Here is a 25,609-nt window from a genome sequence, read left to right on the forward strand (position 1 = left end):
TTAAGTTTCAGAGTGCTGTTGAAAGATTGTACTGAAAATGCCAAATTACATGCATGATCTGTACAAGTAATACACAAGAACTCTATGTTGAGTTCACAACTGATGCCACAACCTGCATCTGCACAAAATGCCATTCACGAACTGCAAGGCTGAATTTGAGGAATTGTACGATTCAAGTCAAAAGTCCAGAGTGTTTTATTGTCATATGTCTACCTGGAATTGACTGTTGGAGCAGTGAAAGCGAATAAAACAACAATCCCATTTTCACATATGTAATGCTGACAGACTAAAAAGCCTTCTAAAATGTTTCATTCACAGATTCGTCTAGAAGGTAACTAATCATTTTGGAAATAAAATTAAACTTGCAGTATACCGATCCAAATGCCAAGATATAGAACTTTGCTGAACTCCATTGACAATTTAAAAATTACAGATTTACAACGTAAAGGCAAGAGTTGGAAATGCCATAAAAATGTGGATTGGATGATTAATAATTTTGTTTACTTTTTTATGTTTAACGATTGGCTCAAGAGATTGGACGTTGCCATAAAGATTAGAACAATGTGTGCCAGCAAGATTAATTAAAAATAGAAAATGAATATAATTTATCATTAAAAGTCAACATTTAATCATGTGGGTTTAGATTTAAATTGATGAAAAGATGCACAATAAACAGTAACCAGGCAGAGCAGAATCAATAAAATGGAGAAGCAAGGTTGATGTGGGGGAGGGAGGGTTGAAAGAGATAGCACACCAAACAGAGTGAATGGACTGAATGGGCTTTGTTCCAAACACGAGAACAAAAAGATTAAATTTGAGATATTGGGGACATGGATAAAAAGGGAAAGACATGAATGCATCAACAGAATACTGAGGGTTGTGATACACTTACCACACTCATTAAATGCACATCATCCTCTGGGGGCCTGTAAGTAGAAAGGCAAATTCATCATTACAGCTTTAAAAATGTTTTTTTTAAAACACATTTGATGAGTTTCCTTTGCCCAGTTATGGAAGTGAAAAGTGCATTGTGATGAAACTTGTTTCAATGCTCCACGATCCAGCTCAATAATCAATACAAACGACCAAAATGGTTCAGTTAAAAACATAATCTCAAAATTCCCTTTACAAACAGGGATTATGGCTTGAAAGAAATTCTTTAGGTAATGGGGGATCCTCTCTTTCATCATAAATGAGGCCCTCGCACGTCTCCTCGGTATTCCGCAGCTCCCTCTGCCAAGTCGCAACAGAGACAGTCCCCCTAGTCCTCCCATATCAAGCATTACATACAGCACATAATCTCCTGACATTTCCGCCACCTGATCCCACCACTAGTCACATCTTCCCATCTCTATACTTTCCGCAGAGACTGTTTCCTCCGCATCCCTTTTCATCCCTGCTCACCCAAACCACCCCCTCCCCAGGTACCTTGTGCTGCTACCGCAGGAGATGCATCACCTGTCCCTATATCTCCATCCAGAGACCCTGACAGCCCTTTCAGGTGAAGCAGAGCTTGCACCTCCTCCAACCTCTTCTACTGTAATCGCTGTTCCAAGTGTGGACTCCTATATATTGGCGAGACCAAGCGTAGACTGGGCAATCATTTCACTGAACAGTCCACCTTGGCATCGGTGATCTCCTGGTTGCAAAACACTAACTCCCCTTCCCATACTGACCTTTGTGTCCTGGGCCTTCTCCATTGTCAGAGTGAGGCAGCTTACAGCCCAGCAGTATGAATATTGATTTCTCAAATTTTAAGTAACCCATGCTTCCCCTCTATCTCCGTCTCTCCCCAACGCTAGTCGTCGTACTAGTTTCACTGTTTTCCTGATCAGTTTCACTGCCTGTATAACTCGTTATCACCTACCTCACAGCCAACAGTAGACCATTGTGGGCTGCACCTTTCCTCGATCATCGTTAGTTTTTGCATAATTTTAATTCATTCATCCTATCTTTCTTCTGTACCTCCCGTGTCCCTTTCCCCTGACTGTATGAAGAAGGGCCTCAACCCGAAACGTCACCTATTCTTTTCTCCTGAGATGCTGTCTGACCGGCTGTGTTACTCCAGCTTTTTGTGCCCATAATCTTTCCTTCTCTGCAAGACGATTACAATGAGGTCGACTCAATTTAAATGGATCACAAGATTACTAACTTCAGGTTCGGTCACGATGGACAGCACTTATAATCCAGAAACATTTGTTGAACTGCTGGACTTTATTTCACCTTCGGTCAGGCAAAGTGTTGGGACAACACAATTGCACATAAGCCCCCACACCCCTCTGTCGCCTGGGTGATGAGAGAAGGAAAACAAAGCTCTGAAGTTCCTATTACTTTCCAAACAAACCGTTCATTATAGTAGAGAGAAAATATTGATTCTGTGTTATTTCTAACATCACATCAGTTCATTACTCAAAGGAAGTGTAGATCTTAATAGGGCAATAAATCATACAAGAAAGGTGGAGGGAGAGAAGGGCAATCTAATCCCTCTTCATTGGCATGTGCATTGTTAAATCTTTTTAAGGACACTATACCACTGGTTTTATAGGATTTCTATTTTAACTGGTCATTCTTGGTTCTTGGGAAATTCATCGGGTAAAATGAATGTAGCCTGATTCAATATGCAAGGACCTTTATAGCACAGCTGGAGGCATTGAGAATAGCTGTACTTTCCTGCTGCTCACATTCCATTCTAACCTACATAATTCCCCCCAAAACAGCATCCACTGGGATCAATGGGCATCCCATGATTTCCAATGCAGCACCTTCCCCATCGTATTATTCCTGTGCTTCTGACCTCTTAACTACACTCTTCTCATCCCCACAATATCCATTCCCAAGATTGGTTAAATCTGCATCCTTTTCTGGAACTTTGGATCTCATCGAGAGCAGACAGCATCAGAAACTATTGCAACAAGTGATGGCTCCCACTGATTGTCGCCGGAAGCTTGCATCCTTTTCAGGACGGACGATGACAGCGATGTCAACATTTGAAACATGGAATATTGACACGAATGAAGAAGACCCATTGAACACACCCATCGACGTCATGGAACCTGCAACTCTGCACACTGTCTTCGGGGCCCAACCGAAAGTAGCCACTTACCTAAAATAGTTTGGGAAAAGCACTGGTCCACAGATAAGACAGTGATTTCAAGCCCTTGTCTCCCACTTCTCCTCACCCCATCCCATCCCCCCTCTTCTCCCCAATGTACTCCTGGCAAAACCAAATCATTGAAAACAAGATGAATAAACTTAAAATGAGTCTCACCTTCTTTAGGGAACTGAGAGACTGTTGTGTGCTCTGCTTCACAGAGACATGGCTCACACCTGCTTCATCTGTCTGTGTCATGCAACTCAAAGGCTTCTCACTTCATCTGTTGGACTGTACACCATCATGGGGCAAGGTTAGCGGCTGTTTCCTAGTCAAGTCATTGGGCTGGTCAGAAACCACAGTGTAAAGCTTGCCAGAAACTAAGCTTGCCCTGGATGAACTGCTGTGACCAAGAGCCTTGAAACAAAGCACCCCAGGGCTGCTTTCATAATAGGTGGAGCCTTCCACCAGGCCAACCTCAGGATTGTGTACCAAGATACTGTCAGCTCATCTTCCGTCCCACCAAATGTCCAAACACCCTCAACCACAGCTATACAACAATCAAAGATACTTCTAGCATGAAATCCTTCACAATTGGTTTTGAGTTGGTGGACATGTTCCTTTACAAAAACTCTGAAGCCAATCTAAATGAGAACGCCACTGACATCACACACCTCATCAGCAAGTCAATAAAGGAATGCCAATAAAGTCAATATGATTCTTCTCCAAACGGTAACCATGGACGAACCACGTCCATTCCCAGGTGAAGTCCAAGTCTGAAGAAGGGTTCCCAACCAAAATGTCATCTGTGCCTTCCCTCCACAGATGCTGCCTGGCCTGCTGGGTTCCTCCAATAGTTTGTGTTTTGCTCCAGATTCCTGCATCCACATTTCTTGTGTCTCCGAGGTCTATGTCTGCAGTGTTCAAGTCGATTGATCCCAAATTATGATCTCCGCAAAGCCGTCAAGGTTGGCGAGAGGGAGCTCTGGACAAAGCTAGATTCCCAGGATAACCACATGGACTACCATCAATTGTGGCAAGGTTTTCACAGCATAACGGTGACAAAGTGAAGCAGTATCACCGACAACTCAATGCATTCTATGCTCGCATTGAACAGAAGGTCACTGCAATGAAACAACCTGCCCAGAGACCCCGTGGTGCACATAAACCCATGGTCACTGGTGTCAGACCAGCCTTCCTGAAAGTGAACCCAAGATAACAACTGGACTGGATGAAGTCCCAGGACCTGCTCAGACCATATTCACAGACATGGTTAACCTCTTCCTAATTTATTCTGAGTTCCTACCTGCTTTAAGAACACCACTATCAACCTGACACCAATGAAGAGCAAGGTTGTGGCCTTAATGACCACTGTCAGAGGCTCTGACGTCCACTATCATAAAATGCTTTGAGAGGCCGGTGTGACACAAACTCCCGCCTTCCAGAAAGCTTCTTCCACTGCCTTTTGCCTACTGTTGGAACAGGTCCATGGCAGACGTCATCTCTCTAGTCCTGCGCTCATTGCTGGAACATATAGATAACATATAGACAGACATCTGCAGTAGACTATAGATTGCTTGTAGCTATGCCGTCAACATCATATTGCCAAGAAAATGCATCTCCCCAACCTCTCAGACATAGTAGACAGTACCTCCCTCTTCCACTAGATCCTTGACTTCCTGTTCGAAAGAAAACTACAACCAGTACGAATTTCCAAAAAAATGTCCTCCACAATAATTCTCAACACATACAGATGCATTCAGCCCCTTATACACTCAGCACTATGCAGCCAAATTCTGATCTATTTCATTTCAAGCTTGCAGGTGACATAATTATAGTGGGCCAGATAGCAAACAATGGTGAGATACTACAGGAAAGAGAGTGTGTTTAGTAACATGGTGTCAAGATAACAACCTGCCCATCAATGTCAGCAAGGAGCTAATTATTGACTTCATCGTCAATGGTACTAAAGTGGAGATGGTGGGTAGCTTCAAGTTCCGAAGGATAAATATCACCAGCAACATGTCCTGGACCTAGCACATTGAAGCTATGGCGAAGAAGACACATCGGAACCTCTACTTCCTCAGAAAACAAAAGGAAGCTCAGCATGTCCACACTGACACCTACCAATTTCTGCAGATGCACCATAAAAATCATACTATCAGAAAGCATCACAGCTTGGTTTGGAATATCTCTGCCCAAGCCCACAAGAAATCACACTCATGGATGTATCCCAGTCCATCACACAGACCAGCCTCCCCACCATTGATCACATCTACATTTCTCGCAGCCTTGGGAAAGCAGCCAACAAATGAAGGACCTTTTTCACATCAGTCATTCCCAACTCTCCGAAGATAGACAGGGAATGCTGGAGTAATTCAGCAGGACAGGCAGCATCTCAGTAGAGAAGGAATGGGTGACGTTTCGGTAGAGACCTTTCTTCAGACCGAAGAAGGGTCTCAACCCGAAACGCTACTCATTCTTTCTCTTCACAGATGCTGCCTGTTCCACTGAGTTATTCCAGCATTTTGTGTCTATCGTCAGTTTAAATCAGCATCTGCAGTTCCTTCCTACACATTCCCTCTCCAGTCAGGCAGAGGATACAAAAGCTTAAAAGTTTGTATCACCAAATACCGGAACTATTTCTTCCTTGCTGTCATCAGATTACTGAATGGTCCTCCCATAAACTAGGCTGCAGTCCCGAACTTTCAACCTGCCTCATTGCAGATCTTTCTCCGCAACTGTAAAACTATTGCTTTAATATTACATTCTACACTCTGGTATTTTTCTCTTTGCACTGCCTGTTGTAATTGTGTGCAGCTTGATTGTACTCTTGCAGAGCATAATTCGATTTGACTGGATCACAAGCAAACAAAAGCTTTTCACTGTGTCTCAGTCCATGTGACAATAATAAACCAATACTAGACTGTGTTTGTTTCATGCAAATAAGCGCCATGATAGGGAAATTGCATTTGTTCCACGAAAGAAAGTAGGATTTAGAGAAGATTACCAAATGAATATTCAAATGAGTGGATTTTGGCTACTGTATATATAATTGGATTATTCATTTTTACTTCTATGTAATATAATACCAAATATATTTAAAAATACTGGTGCCGGCACATTTAAGCAATGGAAATGTCTTGCCAAACGCTGGACCTTGAATAGAAGCTCAAAAGATTTCTGTCAACATGAATATTTATTGTTCAGATGGATGTTTAGACCATCACTACGTAGGCCCCTCTCGGTCATGATTGACCATGGGTGATGCATCCTAGTTGTTGGCTGCTTGCTCCAAACCTCGGGTAGACCATCACTAGTCATTCAATAATAAGAGCGAGTTGTCAAATTTTCATGTTTGCTTGGAAGAATTATAACCAGACTGCCATCTACTGCATGTCTGTATTGACAATCTCAAAAAGGAAAAGGTTTATCCACTTGCTGCATCCACAGCGAATTCTGTTCAGGGCAGATTTTACAAACCAAGAGATCAATAGCAAATTATTAGAAGACCGGCTTCTCCACATAAGCTCTTTAATCTTCTGCCCATAATGTTCCAAAAACCTTACTATAAACAATGAAATCTAGGTCACTGATGGCCTCGCTACTATGAGCATTTTTAGGAGATAATTAAAATGAATTCACTTTCTCTGGTGAATTCTCCTTTCTCTGGAGCAGGGAACAAGTTTGGAACGGTTCTGTTTCTTAATTACCACAGTGCAGTCATTAAACACTCCAAATTTTTGCTCAGAGTTGCACAAACGTGATATTGAGAAAAAGAAAAGCTGCCGATTGGATTCTGAACTGGTGCAAACTATTTTATAAGTTAAGTTTTGTTTTTCTTACCTGTCACAGATACTGCACAGAAAAAGGAAAACAGACAGGACCAAAAAGGCACAAGCTAAGGCAAGTAGACCCCAGAAAATATCTTGTCCACTGTTAATTAATCCTGGGATAGGTCCAATGACGATAACAGAGTTTGGAGCCATTAGAAAGGCAGGTGATGGTGACCACCCAATGACATCAGTGTAGTAATCTTCTTCTTACCTGCAATATGTGAAAAGCAGAAAAATTCTGATTAATAAATTTGTGCAATTTAAATAAGACAGCATAACAGGAGCAATAACAAGGCCGTTCAGTTCCCCAAGTCTGTCCTGCCATTCGGCAAAATCACGACTGATATTCTGTTTCCAAAGTATAACTTTCCTGCCCTGACCCCAATATCCCTCAATTCCAGTAAAACATTTATTAAGCCTCCACAGGACAATGAGATAGAGAATACCAAAATGTTATCACCCTCCAAGTGAAGAAATCTCTCATCTCAGTCGTAAACACCCTATATCATTGAAACTGAATCTTGGTTCTAGGCTCATTGTCCAGAGGAAATATTCACCTCAGATCAAAAATGTTGATCCCTTTAATATGTCACCTTTCATTCTTCTAAGCTCCAAGTAATAGAGTCTATTCAATTGCCCCTCACAACTGATGTGCCATTCTGGGAATCTATCTGGTAAAGCCTTGTCGCACATGTTCTAAAGCAATCTGAAAGACCTGAACTGTGCAAAATACTCAAAATATGGTCCAACCAAGGGCCTGCATGCACATAGTAAGACATGTTTTCTCTTGAACTCTAATCCTTAAGCAATCACGGCCAACATACTTGTCCTTCAATTTGTCTGCTATGCCTACCCATTTTTCAGTGACTTCAGATAGAGTCTTGAACATCAGCATTCCCCATCACCTCATTAAAAAAGAAAATGTGTTTTCTTTCTATGTTATGGTCCATATACCATGCCATTAATTAACTAACTTAAATTCCAATCAAGTCTCTTTTGAATCTCATTATTGATGCTCTTGCTTGATTTTATGAGACCAATAAGATGGAAATCTTGCATTTTGTGTCCAAATCCAAATCATTGTTACAGAATGTGAATGGAAATCCCTGCACCATCTGCGAGCCTGAGAAGAACCCTTTGTTTTCTGTTAATCAATTCTTAATCCACACCTGGATATGTTATAATACACTGATCATTGTTCATTAACCTCCTGTGTGCAACCACATCAAGTCTTCTGAAAATCCAAATGCACCACTTGAACTGGTTTCTCCCTAGATCCCTGGTCAGCACTGTGGCGCAGCGGTTGAGTTGCTGCCTGACAGCGATAGAGACCCGGGTTCGATCCTGACCTGATGGTGCTGTTTGTATGGAGTTTGTACCTTCCTTTGCATACCTTGGGTATGCAGGCAAAGAATTTCACTGTGCCTTGTCACATGTGACAATAAAGTATTCTATTCCATTCTCCCCGTGACCTGCGTGGGTTTTCTCCGAGAACTTCGGTTTCCCCCCACACTCCAAAGACGTACAGGTTTGCAGGTTAATTGGTTTGGTAAATTGTCCCTAATGAAGGATAGTGTTAATGTGCGGGGATCGCTGGTCGGCGCAGTTTCAGTAGGCCGAAGGGCCAGCATCCGTGCTGTATCTTTAAAACTAAAAACATCCTCAAATAACTCCAATAGAATAGCCTTCCGGTAGGCGGCGCGGCTCTGGCCAGCAGCGGCCTCTGCAGTCTGTCCGCGTTTTATTATTTTTTGTCTGTGTTTTAATGTAGTTTTTGTTATATTTTTGTTGGGGTGTGTGTGTGGGGGGGTGGGAGGGGGGGGGGGGAAACTTTTTAAATCTCTCCCTGCACTGGAGACCCGACCTTTTCTCGTCAGGTTTCCGTTGTCGTTGGGGCCGCAACGAGGAGCGGCCTCCAACAGGAAGAAGCCGGGGACTCTGGTGCTACAACTCACCGTCGCCGTCGCGGGGCTGGCCGAGTCCGGAACGGTTGGAGCGGTGGAGGAGCGCTGCTGCTGCTGCTGCTGCGGCCCGACCGGAGAGTCGGAGGCCCCAACAACAGGTCTGTGGACGGCGGCACCGGGAGCCCGCGGCTCCCTGGAGGGAGACCGCTTTTCAGGGCTCTCGCAACGGCGACTTCTCCCGCCCGAGTTGCGGGGTTGAAGAGCTCCTGGAGCGGGGCCTAACATCACCGCCCCGCGCGGCTGGGAATGGCCGCGGGACTCTGCGAGCGCACACCGGGGGCTCCAACACCAAGACCCGGTGTGCGACCTTGCACCACCCGGCGTGGCTTAAATGGCCGCGGGACAATTGCCATCGCCAGCCGGGTCTTTGACTTTGACTCTGACATGAGGGGGGGGGGAGAGTGCAGTGGAGTGATAAGTTTATTTGGCCTTCCATCACAGCGATGTGATGGATGTTTATGTAAATTATGTTGTGTCTTGGGTCTATGTGTTTGTATGTATGGCTGCAGAAACGGCATTTCGTTTGGACCTCAAGGGGTCCAAATGACAATAAATGTATCTTATCTTATCTTATCTCAAGTGATTTCCCTTCAATGTCCAAGTTGACCATGCTCAATCCTATTATATATTTCCAGGTATCTTCATAACATATCTTTTATTATAAATGCAAGCATTTTCCCCATTACCAATGTTGTGCTAACAGTTTAGTAGTTCCCCATTTTCTTACTTAAATAGGAATGCCATTTATCACCCACAAATTTACAAGAACCATTCTGGAATCTAGCATCTAGGAAGATTACGAAAATATCAATTTCCTCTCAAGCCACTTATTTCATAATTGCAACTCATCAGGCCCCTGGGGTAATTCGCTTTTAGCCTCATCTGGTGCTTTTTTAAAACCTCTAATTATTTCCTTTGGTGTCTCATTCTCATGAGTCTCTTGGTTTTCACCTGTTTCTGGCAGGTCTTTTGTGCACATGTCTTCATAGAAGATGATGTTTTGGCATGAGATATGTAATGTAATGTAATATTTGTTTAATTCCTCGGTCACTTCCCTTTTACTGGTTACAAGTCCGTCCTATACAAAGGGGAAAACTTTTGTCCAGCATTAGCAAAATACAGGAGATTCTTATGAGTTCAATGGACTCATAATTGTTTCCAGTATTTGTTTAAGCATACGGTTTAGTGTATAACCCATCTTACTATATGTATTCTAGTGCATGTATTTCATTGTCCAAGGTACACATCATGCACTCCAGGATAAAGTATGTTTTATTATTACATGATAGATAAGAAGATCTAATTTGAGGGCCAGTACCAAAGTGCTCACATTTCTTTTCAAAACAAAGTTCTTTCTAGATGACACTACATTTCATTTAGAAACATAGAAACATAGAAATTAGGTGCAGGAGTAGGCCATTCGGCCCTTCGAGCCTGCACCGCCATTCAATATGATCGTGGCTGATCATCCAACTCAGTATCCTGTACCTGCCTTCTCTCCATACCCCCTGATCCCTTTAGCCACAAGGGCCACATCTAACTCCCTCTTAAATATAGCCAATGAACTGGCCTCAACTACCTTTTGTGGCAGAGAATTCCAGAGATTCACCACTCTCTGTGTGAAAAATGTTTTTCTCATCGCAGTCCTAAAAGATTTCCCTCTTATCCTTAAACTGTGACCCCTTGTTCTGGACTTCCCCAACATCGGGAACAATCTTCCTGCATCTAGCCTGTCCAACCCCTTAAGAATTTTGTAAGTTTCTATAAGATCCCCCCTCTGTCTTCTAAATTCTAGCGAGTACAAGCCAAGTCTATCCAGTCTTTCTTCATATGAAAGTCCTGACATCCCAGGAATCAGTCTGGTGAACCTTCTCTGTACTCCCTCTATGGCAAGAATGTCTTTTCTCAGATTAGGAGACCAAAACTGTACGCAATACTCCAGGTGTGGTCTCACCAAGACCCTGTACAACTGCAGTAGAACCTCCCTTCTCCTATACTCAAATCCTTTTGCTTTGAATGCTAACATACAATTCGCTTTCTTCACTGCCTGCTGCACCTGCATGCCTACTTTCAATGACTGGTGTACCATGACACCCAGGTCTTGTTGCATCTCCCCTTTTCCTAATCGGCCACCATTCAGATAATAGTCTACTTTCCTGTTTTTGCCACCAATGTGGATAACCTCACATTTATCCACATTATACTGCATCTGCCATGCATTTGCCCACTCACCCAGCCTATCCAAGTCACCTTGCAGCCTCCTAGCATCCTCCTCACAGCTAATGTGCCCCCTGCTTCGTGTCGTCCGCAAACATGGAGATGTTGCATTCAATTCCCTTGTCCAAATCATTAAAATATATATAGTAAATGTTGTGCCGATTTGCCTTTGATGTTAATCAGCATTAGACTTTGCAAAAGAAGTCAAACAAGAAACTCTTCTAACTATGAACAAACATAATCACCTGCACTCTGCAGCATTATTTACGATAGATTCATAATGCAATACATATTTTAATCAATTAAATAAATTTGCTCAAATATATATACTTTTTAATCCTACTTGATAAATCAAGTGTAACTTCCTTCAGGAAACAAAAGGCATGCAATTCAAATTTTACATTTCCTGCTTGATGAATAAGTTCAGCTACTTTGAAACAGCAACACTGCTTCCTTGTCCTCAACCTTGAGAAATTTGAGAAGTTTCATCTGATTTTACTCAGGCATATTTTTGTATCCATTACGTTTCCTGGTCAATGTCCAAAATCATTTGAAAGCAGTCATGTTGTAAATACGTCAACTGAATATGCTTCTTCAGTGAGGTAAATGTGTGAAATAAATACTGGAAACAATTATGAACAAATAGATTGTGGAAAGGGTATTTATTTTCCCCTCTCTTTTTGCCTCCAAAACATTTCATTGAAGCTTAACAAGCATGCTTGAGATAAGTAGCTTCCATATTCATAGACCAGTCTGCATTATAGTTGAAAGACAATACATAATTACAGAGCACTTTGCTATATTTAAAATTTTGACAAGGTGAATTTGACATGGTTGGTTGGTCTGAGAAGGTTAGATCTCTGATATCTAAGGTGAGCTAGACAATTGGATCCAAAAATAGGAAACAAAGGGAGGTAGAGTGTAGTTTTTCAGATTGAAGGCCTGTATTAAGTGTACCACAGGGCCTACTGTTGTTTTAATATTTATATTAACGATTTGGATGTATGGTTAGCAAGTTTGCGGGTGACACTAAAATTGGTGGCACAATGGACAGTAGAGTTGGTTAGAATGTAGAAACATGGAACTGCATATGCTGGTTTACCAAGGAAAGACACTAAATGCTGGAGTAACTCATCAGGTCAGGCAGCACCCCTGGACAACATGGATAGGTGATATTTCGGGTCGGGATTCATCTTCAGACCGATGCATGTGGTGCTTATCTATGATTACAACCGGATGGATCTTGATCAACTGGGAAAATGGGCCAAGGAAGGGAAGATGGAGTTTAAGTCAGATAAAAGCGAGACACCGCAATTTGGTTGGGCAAACCAGGACTGGACTTGCATAGTCAATGGTATATCCCGAGGAGTTTTGTAGAACAGAAAGTGGTAACACAAGTGAAGACATCATTTGACATAGTTGCCTTCATCGGTCAGGGTATTGAATACAAGAGTTACACTGTCGAAGACCTCATTTGACCAGGCCACATTTGGAGGCCTAATATAAGGAGGCTACTATAAGGAGGATGTTATTATTTTCTTTCTTTCTTTCTTTTTTGAATTAATTTTATTAGAAGCAATTGTACAGGAATAAGGCGATCGACATGACAGTTATACAATTATTGTACAGCTTCATTTTTAACATTGAAACCTAAATCACAAAAAAGAAAAAAAGAGGAGAATGAAGAAAAGGAAGTAAAATAAAAGAAAGAAAGGAAAAGACCCCTAAACTACCAAAGGAGTGCAAGAGGAAACAAGAGAAATAAGAAAGAGCAAGATGGAGATATACCTTTCCATATGGATGTTATTAAACTGTAAACTGCATATCCTACTACAAGGAGGACATTATTAAACTGTAAAGGGTGCAAAAATGACGTAGGATTGTAGGAGCCATTTATACTTAAGTTAGTTACTGTTAGTATATTTTAGCCATGTTTAGATATTTCTAGGCTTATCTTTTTTGTTTGCTTGTGGGTGGGATTTGATACGTAGAAGGGCGTGTCTACATCTGAGGCAGCTAGCGTAGCCACAGAGATTGGGAGGCAGTTAAGCCTCATGGGATGGTTGAAACAGCAGTTTTTAATCACACGATGCAACGCCGCACGACACGGATGAAACAATTAGGAAGAACGAAAAGTTACAATTTGTATTGGAATAAGAAATACCCGATATGAATTATTTCTTTGTTTGTACTACTTTAATAAAGGACCAATTAATCAAGAAATAATGACTGGAAGATTTGTTTTTACTATCTACTAGTGTGTAAGCTATATCTCTTCTACATCCTCGAGTAGTAATGGCTATCAAAAGTTAGACATTGGAAAGTTAAGAAATTGCCATTTCAAGGATATTACAAGGTTTGAAGGGTTTAAGCTACAAGTAGAGTCTGGATAGGCTAATACGTTTTCCCTGCAGAGCTGCAGGCTGAGGGGTGACCCCTATAAAATCATGAAGGGCATAGGTAAGGTTAAAGAGCATAGGTTTAAGGTGAGAGGGGAATGATTTAAAATATACCCAGGGGGCAACTTTTACCCCCAGATGGAAAGTGGTATATACGTGTAAAAAGCAGTCAGAGGTAATGGCAGAGTTGGATAGAATTACTACATTTAAAGGACAGTTAGACAGGTACAAAGATACAAAAGATTGAGAGGAATATGGGCAAGGGGCAGGCAAGTGTAACTATCTTGCCTAAGCATTCTGGATCTGGCATGGACACGTTGAGTCTAAGGGCCTGTTTCCACTCTGTATGGCTCTCTATAATTTTATGTTCCAAGTACAAAACTGCTTTTAGGAGGCACCCATCCACTTGGGGGGGTTGAGGTTTAACTTGCAGAAAAGTCTGAATGTACCAAATGAATGATAATGATAGGGTATGGTACTATCTTTCCAGCATTGCAGAATCCACGTTCTTAATTATTTTGATTCCGTTCCAGCATGATTATGACACAACCGGGGGTTGTGATAAATAGGTCACTTTGAATACAATGCACTCATGATAGTTACTTTTTTTAAACTACTCTTGGTAATCTAATCCCTGGAATTTGTTTTAAAGACCAGTGACATTCCTCTGCAATTGCTAACGGTTCAAATAATAAATCTTACCTAGTGCTATTTATCATGGAAAATTACATCAACACATGACCAACATTAGGAGTTTATGGTAAGTAATAATTCAAAGTATATCCAAGATTGCTTAATGTAAGAGTGTAAAATGCAATCATAGAATATTACTTTACATTTTGGTTGTACAACTAATGAACACCAATTCAAACTACTGGAAGGAACTCCAAGGCTAAAATTAGGACAGTTTCGTTATAGGAAGAACAAAATATGAGGTAGACCACATAACAATCTCAGAATAATTTAAGTAGAAATCCATTGCCATACTGGGGGACACTGGTAGACAAAAAAAACGAAAAGGTGAGCAACCTTTTCTGTAATTATCCTGCAAATCTTACTCTTTTTAAAAGATGCCTTAGAGTCAGTGTCTTACAACCTGAAACAGGCCCTTCAGCCCAACTCATCCACGCCAACCTGGGTGCCTATTTTCATTTGCCTGCATTTGGATCGTATCCCTGTAAACCTTGCACTGCTGACACTTCTCAGTCTGGTTACTTAATTTTTTTAAATGCCAAATAAGAATAATTCCTGGCGTACCTTTCATTCCATCACAGAAGTAAACCGAGCTGTTGTGTTCAGTGGCCAGAGTTCCAATAAAAGACTAACTGCAGCACAGAGTGTGTTGTGATGCTTAATGTTCCAAATGTTAATGGTTAACAGTGCAGCTGCTGTTTCAGAGAGTTTTGATGTTGTTTAAGGAAAGAAACCACTGCTGGAATTGTACCATTGACAGTGCACTAGCCAGAGTGTAAGAGTAGGCGAGGCAGCTGCACTGATGGAAACCAAAAAAAAACCCTGAGCTGTGCTTATTTCTTACAGATGGCCCAGCCAGGGGGGAATTTGGTTGTGGAGTTAGCTTGTTCTGGAGAAAGGCCATCACAGTTTTGGCTGCCAATAATTACAATAATATCTAAGCCAGATATGACATTGAGGAACCAGACTGGATAACTGTTGGGTGAGCTAGTTTTGTCACAGACTTGACAGATTAGAATGAATGATTTGTTGAGAACCGTTGATAATAAGCAGTGAGAGGGCCAAGAGTGGCACCATTGAAGTGATAAATGGAAGGCTGAACAGAGAATTAGAAATTTGGGAGCAAATTGAGTGCATATTTCTTATCTAAATAACTGGCAGAGGATTGTTGGATAACTGGAAGGTAGAGACATCTGTGAAAGAAAGAGACCAGATTCCAAAATTTCAATCAGCCAATTCCTTTTTTGTACTAATAGCAATGGCCCAACAATCTTCCCCTTTAACTTATGATTTAGCAATCTCCCTGCAGCCTGGAAATGATTTGCAAAAAAATTGCCTGGCACTAGACTTCCAAACCTACTAAAACTTATGCTTTAAAAGGGCATCAATAATACCGGTGCCCAAGAAGAGCAAGGTGACGTGCCTCAATGAATATCGACCAGTGGCACTAACGTCTGTGGCGATGAAGTGCTTTGAGAGATTGATTATGGCGCATATCAACTCCTCCCTCGACAAGAAGCTCGACCCACTGCAGTTCACTTACCGCCACAACAGATCAACGGTGGATGCGATCTCACTAGCTCTCCACTCCGCTCCGGTCCACATGGACAACAAAAACCCATATGTCAGGTTGTTATTCATTGACTACAGCTCGGCATTTAATACAATCATCCCCTCCAAGCTGGTTACCAAACGCTCAGAACTGGGTCTCTGCGCATCCATCTGCAATTGGATCCTCGACTTACTTGTTTACAGACCACAGTCTGTCCGTATTGGTGGAAATGGGTCATCCTCGATAACAACCAGCACGGGAGCAGCTCAAGGCTGCTCAGCCCCTTTCTGTACTCACTCTATACTCATGACTGTGTAGTCGGACATAGTGCGAACTCCATCATCAAGTTCACCGACGACACCACTCTTGTGGGATGATTCACTGATGGTGATGAGTCAGAGTATAGAAGTGAGATCGACCGATTGACCAAATGGTGCCAGCACAATAACCTGGCTCTCAACACCAGCAAAACCAAGGAAAAGATTGTGGACTTTGGAAGGGGTAGGATAGGGACCCACAATCCAGTTTATATCAATGGGACGATGGTGGAAAGGGTCAAGAACTTCAAATTCCTGGGCGTGCATATTTCCGAAGATTTTTCTTGGTCCCAGCACACTGATGCAATTGTAAAGAAAGCACATCAGCGCCTCTACTTCCTGAGAAGATTACGGAGAGTGGGTATGTCAAAGAGGACTCTCCTGAACCTCTACAGGTGCACAGTAGAGAGCATGCTGACTGATCGCATCGTGGTTTGGTTCGGCAACTTGAGCGTCCAGGAGCGGAAAAGACTGCAGAAAGTTGTGACCACCGCCCAGTCCATCATCGGCTCTGACCTCCCCACCATCGCAGTTGCTGCCTTAAAAAGGCTGCCATCATCATCAAGGACCCACACCATCCTGGCAACACATTCATCTCTCTGCTGTCATCAGGTAGAAGGTACAGGAGTCTGAAATCTGGTACATCCAGGTTCAGAAACAGCTACTTCCCCACAGCCATCAGGCTTTTAAACTCGCCCTCAAACAAACTCTGAACTATAATAGCATATTGCAGTTTATCCGTTTATTTTTGTGTATATATATGGTCTATGATATATACACACTGAACTGTTCTGTATTTATGCTTACAATACTCTGTTGTGCTGCAGCAAGCAAGAATTTCATTGTCCTATCTGGGACACATGACAATAAACACTTGACTTGCTATTAAAAACTCAAACAGCTCGAGAAGTACTTCAGCTGTCCACAATAACATTTCTTATCAGGTCTCCATATAATTGAAAATTGCATTTCTATTTATCCAATATTTTGAGCTATGATTTATCCCATGTTGAAGATTTAATTAAAAGCAACCCATGCAGAGAAACAATCATCTTCTAGTTGCCACACACACACACACTAAATCCCACTGCTACTGATATATTCACTTTAGCTGCAACAGTTATATTATTGGCAAACATCCACACCAGTCTTTCAGACAATCTAGACCCCATGCAATTCACATGCAGTAAAAATAAATGTAGAGGATGGCATTTCTCTTGTACAACATTCAGCCCTGGATCACCTTGGCAATAACAACACTTATATCAGATGCTATTTGTTAACTATAGCTTAGCCTTCAACACAATATTACCAAATAAATTAATCCCTGAACTTCTGGACCTTGGACTCGAGATCTCCATCTGTAACTGGCATCTGGACTTCCTGACCAGCAGACCCAGTTAGAATTGGTCATAATATTTCCTCCATCCCAACTGACAACACTAGTGCTCCACATGGTTGTGTGCCATACTCTTGTATGCTGATGACTCTGTGGATACAAACAATGCCAGCTCGATCGCTAAGCTTATCGATTGATAAGCTTGCTGATATACCACTATTGCCAGCTGGATCCACAACAAGGATGAGACAACATACAAAGAAGAACCTAGTGGAGAACCTGGTGTGATGTTGACAGGATAATAAGCTCATTCTTAATGCCAGCGAGACTTAAGCTTTGGTTCTTGACCCAAGGAGGTCGGGGGGGGGGGGGTCTAATCTATACATAACTGCAGGTACACCAAAATGCTGGAGAAACTCAGCGGGTGCAGCAGCATCTATGGAGCGAAGGAAATGGGCAACGTTTCGGGCCAAAACCCTTCTTCAGACTGCATTTGGTTATAGTTGACATTACATTCTAAACTTTATTTACAATACCGAAAATCTATGCAGTGAACCTATACTCATCAATATAGCTGCTATAATAATGGTTGATGACTTCAAGTTACCAGCAACCTAACCTGCTCCCTTCACATTGATACCGTGATCAAAAAAGTATAGTGGTGCTAAATAATAAATATTTACTTTCTTAGGTGTCAAATGAGGTTTGGCATGTCCACGGGGATTCCCTTGAACTTCTACAGATGCACTATGGAAAGTATTCTGATTGGTTGCAGCTCAGCCTGTTATGGCGAATGTTTTACTCTTGATCATCTGCGGAGAGAGTGGTTACTTAACTACAGCTTCTTCCCCACTTACTCCTGAACCAATCATCTCTTTCACACCCCATTCCCAGAGGTGCTGCTTTACCTCTACCTCAGTCAGTTATTCTATCATTATAGAACATTGAACAGCAAACAGCACATATAGTACAGCATAGGAACAGGCCCTTTGGCCCACAATGTCTGTGCTGAACAAGATGCTAATACACATCTTATCTGCCTGTACATATCCATATCCCTCCAGTCACTGCATAACCATGTCCCTATCTAAAAATCTCTTAAATCCCACTAATGTATCTTTAATATTATTTTACACCACTCTGATTTAGCATGACAATCTCACACTATTCTGCTTTATTTTCGTACTCATATTTGTCTTTATGGTTGCATTTATCATTACTCTATTAACCATTCACCCTGTGCTTTATGTGGACAAGGTATTTCATTGCACCTTGGTATATGACTATAATCTAATGTATACATAACTGCAGGTACACAAAAATGCTGGAGAAACTCAGCGGGTGCAGCAGCATCTATGGAGTGAAGGAAATGGGCAACGTTTCGGGCCAAAACCCTTCTTCAGACTGCATTTGGTTATAGTTGACATTACATTCTAAACTTTATTTACAATACCAAAAATCTATGCAGTGTACCTATATTTTTAAGGTCTATTTATAGAGATATAAAAAACAGCTATAGCTAATTATCAAAGGAGCAAATATACATTGCCCATGAAAATAATAATCAGTTTATATAAATGCACCATGCATATTTACTTTTTATATGAACTATAACACATTTATGCAAGAAAAGGTATAGTGGTGATAAACCTGCCAATGAATGTTTAATAATAAAACTTGAGGCAAGTTTAAATTATGATACACTTTTCCATTTAAAAGCTGTTGTTTTTCACTAATCGTCCTAGTACATTGCTTTTGCATGCTCTCTGCATATCAAGTGTCGCTGCTGCCACCGAGTGTTTGTAAATGGAATCGCACCATTTGCATTATCATCCCACAAATTTGGATTCTCGATTCATTGTCATTCCTACAGATTATTGCTGATATTTTACTTTTAATTTAGCTCAACACTGGATTCTCACGTTTTAAGTGGACTCTCGATAGAATAGTTGACTCAATAGAATAGTGGGATTCGTAACAGAATAGTTTGGGAATGTTTTAAAGTATTCATGTTCATATCATGTATCTATACACTGTAAATGCATTGATTGTAATCATGTATTATCTTTGTGCTGACTGGTTACCACACAACAAAAGCTTTCCACTGTACCTCGGTACAGGTGACAATAAACTAAACTGAACTGACTATATGAAAGAAGCAATAGTAACAGCATTCTCATACTAGAGTTAGGGAGACAAAAAAAATAGGGATACTGATCTGGTGAAGATGAATCTAGTAGACAGGGAGAGTGCATCTTGGATGAAAACATTGAGCATTGATCCCAAGATATCGTTGCAATTTGCTTTTGGAAAAGGATGTCTCAATTGAACTTTGCCTGTTAGATTGTAATCAGACAATTATGGTGCAGACATTCAATGTTAGTGATGTGTCACATGGATGGTAAACTAAATGTCATGGCACCAAGAGTAGATGGCTTTGCCCTGAGTTATACAAAGCAGAGTTATGGATGCAGTCTTTAGACTTTAGTGATACAGCGTAGAAACAGCCATTCAGCCCACTGTTTGCGTCGATCAGCGATCACCCCGTACACTAATACAATCCTGCACACTAGGGCCAATTTCAATTTGATCCAAATGCAATGCCTCTGGATGGGCATGGAGGGATAAAGGCATAACGTAGGCAAACAAGAATTCAAGGGAGTTGGGGTGGAAGTTAGTGGAGTGGCTATCACTAAGGAGAAGACACTTGGGAAACTGAATGGTCTGAAGGTGGATGTCACCTGGACCAGATTGACTGCACCGCAGGGTTCTGAAAGAGGTGGCTTTGGAGATTATGAAGGCTTTCGTTGTGATCTTTCAAGAATTACTGGAGTCAGGGGTGGTTCCAGAAAATTGGAAAATTGCAAATATTACACTGCTGTTCAAGAAGGCAGTGGCAGAAAAGGGAGAACTATAGGCCGGTTAGCCTGACTTCAGTGGTTGGTTAGATTTTAGTGTCCATTATAAAGTATGAGGTTTCTGTGTACTTAGCACACGATAAAATAGGTCTGGTGCACAGTATGCAGGTTTGTCCTGCCCAACTAGGGAGTCATTGCTTGGGATATTAGCCTGGGAAAGGACACTTGCATTAGTCCCTGCATCCTGCCAGCAATTTGAGGATTTTGCCAGACAGTATTGGTGGTGTTTTTCTAGTGCCTGTTGCAGATAGTTCAGATTTCAGAAATAAACAGGAATCACTACTGCCCACTCAACCACAGGTTTTATGCCAGATCTGAGGTTTGAGGTGTTGGATCTACACATGTTTCCTCATTAGACCAGACTGTGCTTATATTTTGAAAGCAGCATATTTCATGTTCTATAATAGCTTTCATTGAGAGATGGTTACAAAGGCGGGGGAATGGGTTCATATTTTCAAGGACCCACGTTCCTTTATTGTCAGAGGACAGTGAGATCCTTAGTGTTGCACATGTTGAATGCAAGACCCAAACACTTGTATGTTTTGGAGAATGAGTCAATGATGTCGAAGTTTCCACTGGTGGGAGAGTCCTGGAACAGAGGCCCTAGCCTCAGAATAAAAGGACATACCTTTAGAAAGGAGATGAGGAGGAATTTCTTCAGTCAGAGGGTGGTGAATCTGTGGAATTCATTGCCACAAACGGCAGTTTGTGGACTGGGTATTTGGGTATTTTTAAGACACAAATTGACAGATTATTGATTAGTACATTGTCAGGGGTTATGGGGAGAAGGCAGGAGAATGGGGTTGAGGGGGAAAGATAGATCAGCCATGATTGAATGGTGAAGTAGATTTGATGGGCTGAATGGTTTAATTCTGCTACTATCACTTACGAAATTATGAAGTTTAGCCTCCGAGTACGTACAAACTTCAGCCTAACCACAGAGGTTTGGATGACCTTGTTTCTAGAGTGTAGTTGATGTATGTTCAATTCAGATTAGTTCTGACAGCCAACCCTATGCCCTCAGCAAGATTGTTGGAGGAGTTGTGGTACAATTTGGCATTGAGAAAAACTGCGTAAAGTATTCAGGAAATGACAAATCTTATTTGGCATGGTTTGTACTTAAATTGGCTAATATCCTGGTGTTTTCACCATCAAATGCAAACCATAATAGATAGGTAACAATTTTAGAAAGTTGAATTTGAGAATAATGTTCTACAGTTCCTCCCACTTCACATGGCAAAATACTTCAGTGAGGTTTGAGGAAGCCATGTAAAGCAGCAGGCGTTGCCCCCTACATTCATCAGTCTCTTTACTGTGCAAACTATGGCAGATTTCAAGTCAACCCATAATCCGTGGATGCATATCTGTTGACCCAAAATGTATCACTTTGTCCTTCACTCCTTGGGAATTCTTATCTGCTGCTTCTTTCCTATTTGTATTCTGCCTGTGTCATCGTGTCACAATTTATTATTTTTTTTAATTTCATATCAGCTTCAAACTCATGCTGCCACATCCTGTACAGAAGTCCATCATTTGTAAAAGATAGACGTAACAACGCCCAAATTCAGCTTTGGATTTGCATTTGTGTAAAGTTTAAATGCAAATCATCTATGCATCATCCTTTGTTTCTTGCACAGCTTCACGTGTGGCCGTACACCGTGAACGGCTCAATTGTATTCATGTATTATCTTTCCACTGTCTGGTTAGCACCCAACAAAAGCTTTTCACTACATCTCGGTACACATGACAATACACAAAACTCTTGTTACTTGGCCAACTTTGAACCCACAATCTCACTTTCCTTTAACTTCATTGTGAGTCCCATTTTATTGAATAAACCACCAATAGAGCTCATTCCAAAAAGCCTTGTGAATGTCCTTAAACATGCCAGGCATTACCTCAAAGAATTTAATAACAGACTAGTCAATCTTGCTTTGTCCTCGACAGATTTCCACTGCATTTCTCTTGATTAATACCCAGCCATGATTGAAATAACGTCTCTGATTTTGATCTACATTAGCTTCCCTCACAGCTTTGTAAGACTAAATGAACTGTAATTCATCCTAAGCCATTTCTGTCATTTATTACAATAGTCACCTACCCCAACAGCCTCAGGGTCACCTGTGCCAATGATCACCATGGCAGATGACATATCGACCATCCCAAGTACGAACCATGTAAAGCCACAGGCCCAGACGGAGTCCCTGGCTGTCCTCAAACTGCAAGATCCAGCTGGCAGGAGCATTCTTAGACATCTAACCTCTCCCTCCACCATTCTGAGGTTCACAACTGCTTCATCAAGACCACGTTCGTCCTGGTTCCAAATAAAAGCAAGGTAATGTACCTTAATGACTACCATCCAATGACTGACATTCATCATCATGAAATGCTTCAAGAGACCGGTCATATTGCACAGCAACTCCAGCCTCCCAGCTAACCTTGATTCACTTCAATTCACCAAATGCTGCAACAGGTCCATGGATGTTACCAAGAAATTACAGTTGTGGGCGGAACCCTGTACATCATGCAAATCAGTCCAACCCCCCACGACGACCTACATTTTACACTGCCTCAGGAAAGCGGCCAACATAATCCAGGAGGACTCGCACCCAGTCATTCCCTGTTCTTCCCTCCCATCAGGTAGAAGATATAAATGCATGAAAGCACATGCCACCAGATGAGAGAACGGCTTCTTCCCCAATGTTTTCAGCACATTGAACTGACCATTCGCAAGCTATTGATGGAGACCCGCAACCCCGTAATGTACATAATTGCTGCCCTTGCACTTTATTTTGTACGGGCGCTTTCTCTATTGCTATAACATTATATTCAGAACTATTTCCTTTGTCTTTGCACCACCTGGTATATTCATGTATGGTTTTGATTGTAACCATGTATTGATATTTTCTACCTGGACAGCATTCAAAACAAAGTTTTCCCACTATATCACTATTGGTATGTGCCAACAATAAACTACAGTCCAATTTATCATGTACCCAAAGAGGTTCCCCTAGTAAAGGTGGATTAAACTTCTGGCACCAATATTTGTGGTCAATTAATTGACAATCAGTTAATTTACAAAATGTGTTTCAACAGGTGGTGCCCTTCTGGGGTGGACGGCAACTTCGAAATTTTGGTTTCAAAATGGAATTAGACTGCTGTAGGTACAGATCAGAAACTGAAGGGGTGCTGCTAGTGTTTCCTATGCCCTGCATAATATGTTGGAAAGGAAAGAATCAATGTTTCGGGTTGATATTCTCTCATCAGAATCAGAAGGCAGTAGATTTAGCAGATCACAAGAAAATACAGAGGCATGGAAAGAAGGGACCGGGCCAAACGGATAATGTGCATATCTGAGAGCGGGCTCAAAATGGAAAAGTAGAGAGATGGCACAAAGCAAATAGAGCAAATAAATGTTAAATTGATACTGAAAGGTTCTAAAAACCAGTATATAAAATATTCAACTTCATTAGGATGGAGAATTTAAAGGAAAACTAGACTGAGTGGGACCTGTTGGGTCCCATTCACGTGGGAGGCCTGGTCCCCCAATGCAACCCATTCCCCAACGCAATATTCCACCACTCACCAGTTCCCCCAACACAACCTGTTCATGTGTGGGATGGGATGGAAGTGGGATGTCTGGTGGTGGGGTTTGTGTGAGTCGGCAGGGAGGGAGAGGATGGTGTGGGGCGGGGGGGGGGGGGGTGGCAGAGGGGGTGTGGGGGGGGGGAGGGGTGCGCGCGCGGGGGCGCGCGCGCGGGGGTGTTGTGGAGGGGTGTGTGTGGGTGGGGGGGAGGGGGTGGGAGAGAGCTCGAAAAAAAGATGGGGAAGAGGGGGGGTATCACGGGGAAGGGGGGCAGGAACCAGCGAGGGTGACCGGTAGGGAAGGGGCAGGAGCTGGCGGTGCAATCAAGATTCAAGCGATTCAAGATTCAAGATTCAATTTAATTGTCATTTGGACCCCTTGAGGTCCAAACGAAATGCCATTTCTGCAGCCATACATTACAAACAAATAGACCCAAGACACAACATAATTTACATAAACATCCATCACACATCGCTGTGATGGAAGGCCAAAAAAACTTATCTCTCCACTGCACTCCCCCCCCCCCCCCCCCCCGATGTCAGAGTCAAAGTCAAAGCCCCCGGCTGGCGATGGCGATTGTCCCGCGGCCATTAAAGCCACGCCGGGTGGTGCGAGGTCGCACACCGGGTCTTGGTGTTAGAGCCCCCGGCGGGCGCTCGCAGAGTCCCGCGGCCATTCCAAGCCGCGCGGGGCGGTGATGTCAGGCCCCGCTCCAGGAGCTCTTCAACCCCGCAACTCGGGCGGGAGAAGTCGCCGTTGCAGGAGCCCTGAAAAGCGGTCTCCCTCCAGGGACCCGCGGGCTCCCGGTGCCGCCGTCCGCCAGACCCGCAGTTGCAGCCTCCGAATCTTCGGAGGTCGTGCCGCAGCAGCAGTAGCGCTCCACCACCGCTCCACCCACTCCGGACTCGGCCAGCTCCGCGACGGTGAGGTGAGTCGTCGGCACCAGAGTCCCCGGTCTTCTCCTGTTGGAGGCTGCTCCTCGTTGCAGCCCCAACGACAACGGAGAACCGACAAGAAAAGGTCGGGTCTCCCGTGCAGGGAGAGATTTAAAAGTTACTCCCTCTCTCCCACCCCACCCCCACCCCCCCACACACACACCCCAACAAAAAATAACAAAAACTACATAGAAACATAGACAAAAAATAATAAAAATGCGGACGGGCTGCAGAGGCCGCTGCTGACGAGAGTAGCGCCGCCAACCGGAGTAAATGGGGACACACAGCGGGTGCTGGTCGTTCTCCTCCACCGGGATCTGCTTTCCGTTTGGCGACATCTCCGACTCCGCGCCGTGCCGGGCCGCTTCTAATCCCTCTGAAAATGTTGTCCTTTTGGAGACCTCCGCTGGCCATCCAGAGCGTCCCTCAGCTCCAGTAAAGACACGATGGCACAGGAAGGGGCGGACTGTCCCGGGGAGCGACAGGAGAAGAGACCAATCTGCGCGGCACTGACTGGCAGGAGAGGAGATTGATCTGCGCACGCGCGGTTTTAAAAACTCGCTACCTTTTACAATATGCCACCGATCAGAACAAAACTTGTTGCACTCGCTGCACAGGAGAACGGTGAGTGAGCTGGTGAAAAATCGTAGAGCTTTCGCATACCGTCTTTGCGCAAAAAAGAAACACGCAAACCGGAAAATAACAAGATCAGAGTTTTAGTTATGTATAGATTATGCATCCAGCTTGTGAACTCAATGGAGT

At 42.7% G+C, this 25,609-nt stretch overlaps 1 protein-coding gene across 3 annotated transcripts in view; it reads right to left on the bottom strand.

The window, feature by feature from the left end:
• The window catches only part of pag1 (phosphoprotein membrane anchor with glycosphingolipid microdomains 1), a 117,874-nt gene that overhangs the window by 21,686 nt on the left and 70,579 nt on the right, over positions 1–25,609 (bottom strand). For 2 of the 3 annotated variants that reach the window (XM_055634561.1, XM_055634560.1), the window contains exons 2-3: positions 6,938–7,138; positions 893–926 (exon numbers count right to left, since the gene is read on the bottom strand). In XM_055634561.1, the coding sequence (XP_055490536.1) occupies positions 893–926; positions 6,938–7,080 (177 nt within the window). In that variant the 5' untranslated portion in view covers positions 7,081–7,138. Of the gene's footprint in view, positions 1–892; positions 927–1,676; positions 3,178–6,937; positions 7,139–25,609 lie in introns of those variants that run through there. The other variant, XM_055634562.1, reaches the window with a different exon arrangement.

The sequence above is a fragment of the Leucoraja erinacea genome, chromosome 4, assembly GCF_028641065.1.
Source record: "Leucoraja erinacea ecotype New England chromosome 4, Leri_hhj_1, whole genome shotgun sequence".
In the NCBI taxonomy this organism is placed as follows: Eukaryota; Metazoa; Chordata; class Chondrichthyes; order Rajiformes; family Rajidae; genus Leucoraja; species Leucoraja erinaceus.